The 12216-nt window shown below is 38.4% G+C and overlaps 1 protein-coding gene across 4 annotated transcripts in view; it reads left to right on the top strand.

The window, feature by feature from the left end:
- Nucleotides 1–12216, top strand: part of LOC136876461 (RNA-binding protein 45) — a 279414-nt gene that overhangs the window by 26780 nt on the left and 240418 nt on the right. For all 4 annotated transcript variants that reach the window (XR_010860594.2, XR_010860595.2, XM_067150447.2 and 1 more), the window contains exon 3: nt 1025–1219. Coding sequence is in view for 2 of the 4 variants with exons in the window: in XM_067150447.2 (XP_067006548.1) it covers nt 1025–1219 (195 nt within the window). In the remaining 2 variants the exon portion in view is untranslated. The remainder of the gene's footprint in view (nt 1–1024; nt 1220–12216) is intronic.

The raw sequence follows: 12216 nt of genomic DNA, 5'->3' as shown, positions 1-12216 counted from the left end.
GAGTAAATCGAATAGTAAATGACAGTGCAGATAGTCTGGATGATATATTGAACAAGTCGGTCAATGATTATGTAGACGAAGTATATGTTTCAGTGATTTTGAACCAAGTCCAGAGCAAATAGCGATTTCAAACGTTCATCCACATTGATGAATTGCAATCTTCAGCACTAGACGGCACTCCTATGAATTTCGGTCTGGCATTCAACATGTTAAATATTGCATCACCACCATCTGAAATTGAGAGGAATGTCCTCAATATTCCCAGAGCTGAAAAGCATCTTGTATTGAAGGAACACTTGTCACTTACTTCACACCATCTTTGGAATAAGTACTGCTACCTTCCTGCATATGGTTCTCGATGATGCCCTCAATGGCATGCTGTTCTGCGTCAACTTCGAGATCTGCAAATGAGGCATGAAGTGAGAGTATGATGCTGCTCAGCTTCATTGTAGTGTTCACTCAGTGTTCATTTGTTTCTGAAACCAATTCGTTGGTAGCCAACTGTTGCACCCATCCCCAATTCATCGAGTAAATGAGACATCCTGTTAACACCTGAAACAGTGTTGGCCTCCAGAAATTTATATTTTTAAGGTCCAGAAGCCATTTCATACTTTCACACCAATTCTTAAAATTGTTATAAATCGCAGGAAATTTGAAATGACACCTACATTTATAACTGGTAAAAATTACATTTTGAGTGTAGGAAAATTGAAGGGAGCGGGGGAAAAAAAAAGAAGTGTAAAGGGCAGGAAAATATAAATTCCCAAAGCAGGAGTTTTACCTTATTTCAGTAACTGTTTTGAGGCTCTTACTTCTTTTTCTAATGTTCAGCAGTTCAGCTCAGCATTTTTAACTCCAGAAAGTGAAACAATAATTTGCAGTCAGTTTTTATGTGAAGTTAAGTTCAGTCATGAAGATAATTGTTGGTTTTCAGCTTGTGCCTGTTTTTAGTTTTTATAAAGTCCAAAAACCCATTTGCCTGCTTTTAGTATTACCTTTTGATGAAAATAATTTTCTCTTTCAGCCGTGAGCAGGGTTCTAAACGAGAGATGAATGAAGAAGAACGGCTTTTGCGCTTGTTTTGTGTTGTTCCAAAAACCATGACTGATCAACAACTTCGTGATCACTTTAAGCAGTTTGGAGATATTGATTATGTATCTGTTGTGAAGGATCGAGAAACTAAAGAGAGTAAGGGATTTGCCTATGTAAAATATCACAGGTAAATATACTTTTTTAAAAAACTTAAATCATGTTGTAAATTTCAAATTGAAAATCTCATGAAAGAATTTCATTAATATTTTTTGATTAAATGTAAAAATCCTTTTAACCTTATATATAACTACAGTAGCTGTAGTAAATCACTTAGATGTGCATGAATACACTTTTGTCCACCCTTGATATTCATATTCCCTCATATTCCCCCCTTCCCCAATGAGGAACACTAAATGACACGCCTCTCCCCGTCGGTGGCTTGTCATGATGTACTTGCTTCCTTGCTCTCTGTGGCGCATTGCCCTTACATATATTTTTGCAGTATTGCTGGTCTTGATTTGATCTCTTACTTCCTGTAGGAAAGAAAGCCAAAAATTGGCTTAGTATTCAAAGAATACTGACACTACGCTACGTCCGATAGCGCTGAGGTTCCCTTCTACCCGCCCTCCATTCCTGTGTGTGCCACTTCAAGGTAGCAGGCTCATATTTGTTTTGAATTGTGAGACAACCCACGGAAGTCAAGGGCAAGGTGGATGCATAAACTTTTGAATGGAGCATGGAGTTTTATTTTGAGAGTAAAAATTATTTTCCAATACGCAAATGGAGGAGTAACATTTAAATCCTACTCTCTATGTTCAACTGACTAGCATGTTACCCCAATGATAAATGAGGTCAGCCAGGCTGAATGGCTCAGACAGTTGTGGCGCTGGCCTTCTGACCCCAGCTTGGCAGGTTCGATCCTGGCTCAATCTGGTGGTATTTGAACAGGCTCAAATATGTCAGCCTCATGTCGGTAGATTTACTGGCACATTAAAGAACTCCTACAGGACTAAATTCCAGCACCTCAGCATCTCTGAAAACTTTAATAGTAGTTAGTGGGACATAAAGCCAATAACATTATAGTTATTAAACTAAGGTCAAGTCCAACTATGTTCATGTGTGTACTACAGCATATTCATTTATTGTGGAGTGAGAGGCTACCACTCTGGGGAATGTTCGAGGGCAGATGGTTGTATAAGGAAGTAGCCGCAAGATGAACACGCATGAACCATGTATTGTTGTTTATAAGTTTCATTTCCGTATTGATAGATATTACTTTACAAAAAACAATATGTATATGAGTTTCCACCTTATCAATACAAATTTATTTTACATTAAGCAAGTAAATATAGTCAAGACTAGTTTCGACCCCTAGGGGGTCATCCTCAGTTGACAAGCGTTAAAAATGTATTGTTTACAAAAACATCACATGTAGTGGTAAAAGCTTAAATTAAGTTGAACCGATCATTAATGTTGGTATGTCTGGTACATGATTGACTAGTGTGCATCATCCATGAAGACACATATTATTTTTTATGCTACTACCATCCAATTTTTTAGGTTATACAATGTGGAATATACATGCATTTATGCAACTCAACAGTGGCAAGTTTAACAATGTACATTTAAAGTTGGTTCATAAATTACACATTGGCTATTGATTAGGACGTTGGTTTGAACACTTTTGACTAGAATATCAATGTAACACCTTACTGGCATATATCTTAGATGCTAAAATCAGTTGGTAAAGTCTGTTACTCTTGATTGAGTCTTAGTATAAAGTTAAAATTTTAAATGAAAACTATTTGCTTAGTATAGGCATTAAATAATGCTGTTAAAATGGACGTAGTGGTAAAAGCTTAAATTGATTTGAACCGATCATTAATGTTGGTATGTCTGGTACATGATTGACTAGTGTGCATAATCCATGAAGACACATATTATTTTACATGCTACCACCATCCAATTTTTAGGTTATACAATGTGGAATATACACACATTTGTGCAACTCAATAGTGGCAAGTTTAACAATGTACATTTAAAGTTGGTTCACAAATTACACAAATTGGCTATTGATTAGGACATTGGTTTGAACACTTTTGACTAGAATATCAATGCAACACCTTACTGGCATATATCTAAGATGCTAAAATCAGTTTGTAAAGCCTGTTACTCTTGATTGAGTCTTAGAATAAGGTTAAAATTTTAAATGAAAACTATTTGCTTAGCATAGGCATTAAATAATGCTGTCAAAATGGACATCTAGCTAAAACAGTGGTATATGTATGTCATATATGCCTGGTTAAAAACACATTACATTAATGTTATTGATATGTGGTGCAACATGTACATTGTTTTTGGAACAAATGGGGTTGACGAATTTTTCATAACAGTCTTAGATATAGTGTTCTAATAAAATGGGTCCGTAAAAATATTTATATGTACAAAACAGTTAGCATTTAAATAATCCGCTGTAGATCGGGTAATGCTTAGATATATATCTGGAGATATATTAGGCAGCTACTAATATTGGAGTTATTAGAAATATTAATGGAGCATGTTTTCCATCCGTATGTCGTGATGTTTCTGGCTGGTGACATTTGTCAGAATGTGTTGAAATTATGCGTCTTGATGCACGTTGATTTTATCGTGGAAGCGTATATGTTGTAAAAACAAGGTACAGTATCTGGAAATAGAAATAATGAGTGTGATAATGGTGTGGTATGAAAGTGTAATAGTAAATCGTATGTCATTTTACTTACGTAAGGTGTTGGAACCGTGCATTCTTTGTAGCTGCCTGTTGGGATCTGATACGTGTTGCTCTGAGATTGTAGTTAGCGGCGGTAGAGGGGAGGTTTGGGGGGATGGGTGGAGTGTTAGTGATGGGAGTGGGGTTAGAGGGGAGGGAGTCTTGGGGCGGTTGATTTGAACATATAGATTTTTGTTTACTTATTCTTTTGATGTAGAAATCTTTTAATAAGGGAATTACTGCATGAAAAAGAATATTGTTTCTGTCTATACTTTCATTTAGGTTGGAGTTCGGGTTCACGTATTTGTCTAAATTTATGTAAAATTCTTCTATTATGCTGAGCAAGGGACTTTTTGGATTCATATTGAGGATTTGCATGTCGTTCTTAATGTCCGTGAAATTGTGTTTTTGATCGTCAATGTGCTGACCCATTGCTGAGAAATGTCTGTGTTTGACGGCGTTGACATGTTCATTATATCGTATTAAAAAACTTCTACCAGTAAGCCCTACATAGCTGGCTCGGCAGTCGTTGCATTTGAGGCGATAGACTCCTGAGTGATTGTATTTATTTATGTTATTAACTGATTTGGAATTGTATAGTATGTTGGTGTTATTGCGTGCAGTTTTATATGCTATTTTTAGGCCTTGTTTTTTGAAGTGGAATGTTGTATGCTCTGTGAATCATACTATAGTATGCAGCTCTCTTCCATGACACTATCTATCAACAGAAAGGATTACCCATGGGATCACCAATATCAGGCATAATAGCTGATATATATATGGACTACTTAGAACACCAAGAAATTAAAAAAATAGAAAATATTATCTATTGGTGCAGATTTGTCGATGATGCATTTATAATAATGGACAATAGACATACTAATGAAAACATAATCTTAGAACAATTAAATAGAATAGATCCCCATATTAAATTTACCATGGACACTGAATACAACAACACCATAAACTATTTAGATATATCCATAACTAGACATAACAACCACCTAACATATAACATATATAGAAAACCTACCCACACATCAAATAAAATAAAGATAGACTCCACCCACCCACATGCTCATAAGAGAGCTGCATACTATAGTATGATTCACAGAGCATACAACATTCCACTTTCAAAAGAAAATCTAAATAAAGAACTAAACACAATCCATGAAATAGCAAAACAAAACGGATATAAAAAGAGAAATGATAAACCGGATCATCAACAAAGTCAAAAACCAACCTAAAACCAAGTTAACCAGAATCACCAAAAATAAAAAAGAATATGCACTGTTTACTTACAACAATAACCATATACATCCCATAACAAATATCTTCAAAAAACAAGGCCTAAAAATAGCATATAAAACTGCACGCAATAACACCAACATACTATACAATTCCAAATCAGTTAATAACATAAATAAATACAATCACTCAGGAGTCTATCGCCTCAAATGCAACAACTGCCGAGCCAGCTATGTAGGGCTTACTGGTAGAAGTTTTTCAATACGATATAATGAACATGTCAACGCCGTCAAACACAGACATTTCTCAGCAATGGGTCAGCACATTGACGATCAAAAACACAATTTCACGGACATTAAGAACGACATGCAAATCCTCAATATGAATCCAAAAAGTCCCTTGCTCAGCATAATAGAAGAATTTTACATAAATTCAGACAAATACGTGAACCCGAACTCCAACCTAAATGAAAGTATAGACAGAAACAATATTCTTTTTCATGCAGTAATTCCCTTATTAAAAGATTTCTACATCAAAAGAATAAGTAAACAAAAATCTATATGTTCAAATCAACCGCCCCAAGACTCCCTCCCCTCTAACCCCACTCCCATCACTAACACTCCACCCATCCCCCCAAACCTCCCCTCTACCGCCGCTAACTACAATCTCAGAGCAACACGTATCAGATCCCAACAGGCAGCTACAAAGAATGCACGGTTCCAACACCTTACGTAAGTAAAACGACATACGATTTACTATTACACTTTCATACCACACCATTATCACACTCATTATTTCTATTTCCAGATACTGTACCTTGTTTTTACAACATATACGCTTCCACGATAAAATCAACGTGCATCAAGACGCATAATTTCAACACATTCTGACAAATGTCACCAGCCAGAAACATCACGACATACGGATGGAAAACATGCTCCATTAATATTTCTAATAACTCCAATATTAGTAGCTGCCTAATATATCTCCAGATATATATCTAAGCATTACCCGATCTACAGCGGATTATTTAAATGCTAACTGTTTTGTACATATAAATATTTTTACGGACCCATTTTATTAGAACACTATATCTAAGACTGTTATGAAAAATTCGTCAACCCCATTTGTTCCAAAAACAATGTACATGTTGCACCACATATCAATAACATTAATGTAATGTGTTTTTAACCAGGCATATATGACATACATATACCACTGTTTTAGCTAGATGTCCATTTTGACAGCATTATTTAATGCCTATGCTAAGCAAATAGTTTTCATTTAAAATTTTAACCTTATTCTAAGACTCAATCAAGAGTAACAGGCTTTACAAACTGATTTTAGCATCTTAGATATATGCCAGTAAGGTGTTGCATTGATATTCTAGTCAAAAGTGTTCAAACCAATGTCCTAATCAATAGCCAATTTGTGTAATTTGTGAACCAACTTTAAATGTACATTGTTAAACTTGCCACTATTGAGTTGCACAAATGTGTGTATATTCCACATTGTATAACCTAAAAATTGGATGGTGGTAGCATGTAAAATAATATGTGTCTTCATGGATTATGCACACTAGTCAATCATGTACCAGACATACCAACATTAATGATCGGTTCAAATCAATTTAAGCTTTTACCACTACGTCCATTTTAACAGCATTATTTAATGCCTATACTAAGCAAATAGTTTTCATTTAAAATTTTAACTTTATACTAAGACTCAATCAAGAGTAACAGACTTTACCAACTGATTTTAGCATCTAAGATATATGCCAGTAAGGTGTTACATTGATATTCTAGTCAAAAGTGTTCAAACCAACGTCCTAATCAATAGCCAATGTGTAATTTATGAACCAACTTTAAATGTACATTGTTAAACTTGCCACTGTTGAGTTGCATAAATGCATGTATATTCCACATTGTATAACCTAAAAAATTGGATGGTAGTAGCATAAAAAATAATGTGTCTTCATGGATGATGCACACTAGTCAATCATGTACCAGACATACCAACATTAATGATCGGTTCAACTTAATTTAAGCTTTTACCACTACATGTGATGTTTTTGTAAACAATACATTTTTAACGCTTGTCAACTGAGGATGACCCCCTAGGGGTCGAAACTAGTCTTGACTATATTTACTTGCTTAATGTAAAATAAATTTGTATTGATAAGGTGGAAACTCATATACATATTGTTTTTTGTAAAGTGAACCATGTATGCCTAAAAAGGAAGTTATCTAACTCCCCAGCTAATTCCCACCAGTATTCAGGCAGTTTGTTGAGTACACATTGGTAATGCTATCTATTGCAGATGGTTGACATCAGAAGAGAAAGCACATCACAGGAAACAGTAGTCAATATAATGTTATTGTTAATTTTTTGGGCTTTCAATATTGTAGATTTTCTTCTGACTCTGTGATGTTAGGGCATCCAATGTAAGGGAGTCGTCCTTTCTCCGTTCATGACATTTCTTTGCAAATTTTCTATCATTTTGTTAGTCATCTGTACAATTTTCCTTACCGATTAGAGTGGATGACCATGCGGTTTATCACCCTAAGACAGTCCCACCACCATCGCCAGTTACTATAACTAAACAATATTTCCATGTCAGTGCGGCTTGGCGTTGACATGGACTAAGCATCGGAAGACTAAATTATGATTATTTCTCTTATCATAGCCGGTACATTAAAACTGTATAAGACATAAATGATTGTAAATTGTATCCTATATAAATTTTGCTGTGCCGGGCTGAGTGGCTCAGACGGTTGAAGCGCAGGCCTTCTGACACCCAAGTGGCAGGTTCGATCCTGGCTCAGTCCGGTGGTATTTGAAGGTGCTCAGATACGCCAGCCTCATGTTGGTAGATTCACTGGCACGTTAAAGAACTCCTGTGGGACTAAATTCCGGCACCTCGGTGTCTCCGAAAACCGTACAAGTAGTTAGTTAGTGGGATGTAAAGCAATTAACATTATCATTAACTTTTGTTGTGTTGTATTTATCGATATGACCACTGATAACATAGATGTTTGAACATTAAGTTTTAGATCCCCCCCTACCGAGCTCGATAGCTGCAGTCGCTTAAGTGCGGCCAGTATCCAGTATTCGGGAGATAGTAGGTTCGAATCCCACTGTCGGCAGCCCTGAAAATGGTTTTCCGTGGTTTCCCATTTTCACACCAGGCAAATGTTGGGGCTGTACCTTAATTAAGGCCACGGCCGCTTCCTTCCCACTCCCAGCCCTTCCCTGTCCCATCGTCGCCATAAGACCCATCTGTGTCGGTGCGACGAAAAAAAAAGGGATCCTCCCCTAGACTACCATTTCACAGAGTGTGAATAAAATTATTTATAGTCTAAAGTTTAGTGCCTTATTTCCTGACATTGAGCTTCCGTGGCTCAGACGGCAACGTGTCGGCCTTTCACCACTGGACACCGTGGTTCAAATCCTGGTCACTCCATGTGAGATTTGTGCTGGATAAAGTGGAGGCAGGACAGGTTTTTCTCGGGGTACTCCGGTTTTCCCTGTCATCATTCATTCCAGCAACACTCTCCATTCTCATTTTATAGCATCTATCAGTCATCAATACATCGCTTTGGGAGTGGCGACCCCATCGTACTAATAGCATATATCTGCTTCATTCATTCCATCCCTGACCTGGTCAATGACTGGAAAACAGGTTGTAGGTTTTCATTTCCTGACATTATATACAATTTTCATTAAGTTCTGTTCAACCATTTAATCATGGTTCGGCATTGATTTGTTGTGTAGTGTGTGTATTGATAGGACTACTAATAACATAGATATTTCAGAATTAAATTTCATCTGGTGTGATTAAATTTATGTATAGCGTAGATTGTAGTGCCTTATTCCCTGACTTTATGTACCTATTTTCATTAAATTCTGTATCATTGCCATAAGACCTATCTGCATCAGGGCAACATAGAGCAACTTTAAAAAAATAAAAAGAATTAAATTCTGTTCGGCCATTTTCTTGTGATGTTCATACGTACAGACAGGAACGGAGAATTAAAAATCGCATTTCCCTAAGTAATGAACGTAGGTCTTTGTGGCTCATAGTATTAACGTAAATAAATAAATGATTACTGGATTTAAGCCACTGGGTTTATTTAATGAAGCCGAGCTTTCAGCCAAATTGCATTGGCCTTCATCAGGGCAAGTTAAATTCTGCTTCCGACAGTGAGCAAAGAAATTCAAAGAAACGTGGAAGTCAAGGCCGTACTATCCACGGCCTGCCCCACTAATAGGTCTCAAGAATCTCCGTGCTGTAATTCACCGCCCTCTGTCGACTGTTTTGTGAGAGCGTCCCGCTGTTCCATGGTGGTGTTAAGCATCTACTTCTGCAATACAGGTCTCCATGTATTTGATAACTTGAAGCCGTCTTCCCTGTTGATGTTATTTGGGTGCAGTTCTATATGTATGGCTTCTCTCACCATTCGAGCATAAAGTCTTTTACAGGCGCACTGACCTTCGCCTGGTCAAAGAGGATTTCATGGTCTGTATTGTAGAAATGTTCTGCTATGGCAGACTGGCTTATGGCCGTGGATAGTACGGTCATGACTCCCAAGTTTCTTTGAATTTCTTTGCTCACTGTCGGAAGCAGAATTTAACTTGCCCTGATGAAGGCCAGTGCAATTTGGCTGAGAGCTCGGCTTCATTAAATAAACATAGTAGCTTTAATTTGGTAATCATTTATTTATTTACGTTAACCGCATTTCCCTCTTCCTGTGGACACGACCGATACAGAAATACCTTTTTTTTAAAAAATTCTGTGCAGTGTTAAGACAAAAACTCTTTATTTTATACATATATAGATTGAATCGATTGCAGAAACTACAGGAGTCAACCTTTCTTGTGAAATTGAGTTAAGAATATGGCGGCCTTCTCTGAGGGTAGTTCCACGTTGTGTGCAAATAAGTAGAAGGCCGTTATAGTGAGAATTCGTGATGTTAAAAAATTCACTCACTATAATGGATTGTTGTTATACAGTAGAACCTTGATGCATCGTTCCTGGAACTGTCGTTTTCCAGTATTCATCGTTCAGTGTATTTGGCCTGAAAAATGTTCCATACAAACCAGTGTTAAATTTCCTCGCATTTATTGTTTCTCGAACTATCATTTTATCGGATCGATCGTCAAAAATATACTTGTCCTCGGCCACATTTTTCCCGCAGGGATCTATTGCATGAAAGAAATGAATACGCAAAAGTTCTTTTTTGAATTTAAAGAGAATGCTCAATACCAAACCAAACCCCATGGCACTACAGCCCTTTAAGGACCTTGGCCTACCAAGCGACCGTTGCTCAGCCTGAAGGCCTGCAGATTACGAGGTGTCGTGTGGTTAGCACGACGAATCCTCTCGGCTGTTATTCTTGGCTTTCTAGACCGGGCCACTATCTCACCGTCAGATAGCTCCTCAATTCTAATCACGTAAGCTGAGTGGACCTCGAACCAGCCCTCAGGTCCAGGTAAAAATCCCCGTTGTGGCCGGGAATCGAACCTGGGGCCTCCGGGTTAGAGGCAGGCACGCTACCCCTACACCACGGGGCCGGCTGATGCTCAATACACTAGCATATAATAGTGGCAACCTGATACGTAAGAATGTACCAGCGATTCAGAGTTACTAGCTGCTAGACTTGAGCAAGGATCTTGTAGGTTGGAGTGCTGTGCGCAGGTTATTGACGCGCAACCTCACTACGAGCCTCCTCACGCCAAGGCTTCTCCTAGGCCCATTAATTGACCCGTAGAAGTATTCTTATTTACAAGAATTAACACGAAGGCTCGGTGAACCCAAATTTGCTACCATTTTCTCTGTTGCTTTGTTGAAAATGAGAAAATTGGGCAGTTTAAATTAGTCACAGTGTGCACCGGGTATGTTTTAATTAGTCACAAGGTTATTAATCGTGTCGTACCTTGTGGAGTGTGTGGTATTCTAGAGGCCTGTTGACCACTTTATTACAAGGCAGACCAATAATCTTTTCACTAGTCTGGTCTTGAAACTAATTCCCAAGTTGGCAGCCTCGTAACTGCTGTGACATCGTCTAAGACATGCCATGTTGAATTTCTAACCTCTGTGACATCGAGCCACGATGTGTGGCGTGTGGGATTTCTAACATATCATTCGTGAAGGGTGTACGGAATCTTTACCAAAATGCAAATTATCGCCGTAATATCCACGTATATAGTTAATTTGCGATAAGAGAAGGCAATAATGTTTTTACTTATCACGAGATGCCAGAACCTGCTACGCAGGCGTAGCAGCAGGAGAGGTGATACTCCCACGTGGCGCGTCCCAGGTGGCGGATAGGGGGTTCCTAACCGGCTTGCCGGCGGACTTGAGGGAAATAAAATACCTCTCGCGGACCAAACACCCCCCCCCACTGTGGGTGGGGGAGGCAGACGAAGAATTCACCCATGGTATACCCAGCCTGTCGTAAGAGGTGACTAAAAGGGGCGACCAAGGGATGATCGAATTAGAACCATGAAACTACTTGTAATTAGTACCATCACACAGGGAACACCATGAGTTGCATTTACTTGCGCGTAGTACCGCTATGTTAGGTACCCAATGATTAGTAGCGACAGTGTGTGACTCAGGATGGGGGTCCTGCAGTACCTGTGATTCGTACCCCTATATGAGCAACACCATGGTTCTGCCTTACCTATGCTCATTTCCCACTATGTGAGGAATTCCACGGGATAGTACGGGTCCCGGTGGTTAGTCCACTTATGTGAGGAACGCCATAGGTTTGCATTGCCTGCAAATAGCGCTGCAATGTGTGAAACACCATAGGTCTGTGTTACATGTGCGCATTACACTACCTGTGAATAGTACCATAATGTGTGGAATACCGCGAGTCTCCGCTACTTTTGATTAGTACCGCAACATTACACATGGCATGGTTCTACTTTCCTAGCGATAAATATCATTATGAGGGGCTGATGACCTGGATTTTGAACCCGTTTTGACTATTCGCATAATCGATTCAGCATCGTACTATAGAAGCAGTCCCTTGGTCGGTAATACGATTGTTTTGTGCCAGCTTCTGTGCATGTGAGGCACTGTGGGTCGGATCCACTGATCATTTTAAATTCATCTCCATCCATTCATTCTTCGTTCTCATGCTTTGAATTCTGGTCAGTGGAGGATTTTGGAATTTTAA

The sequence above is a fragment of the Anabrus simplex genome, chromosome 6, assembly GCF_040414725.1.
Source record: "Anabrus simplex isolate iqAnaSimp1 chromosome 6, ASM4041472v1, whole genome shotgun sequence".
NCBI lineage: Eukaryota > Metazoa > Arthropoda > Insecta > Orthoptera > Tettigoniidae > Anabrus > Anabrus simplex.
This window is presented reverse-complemented; position numbering and strand designations above follow the sequence as displayed.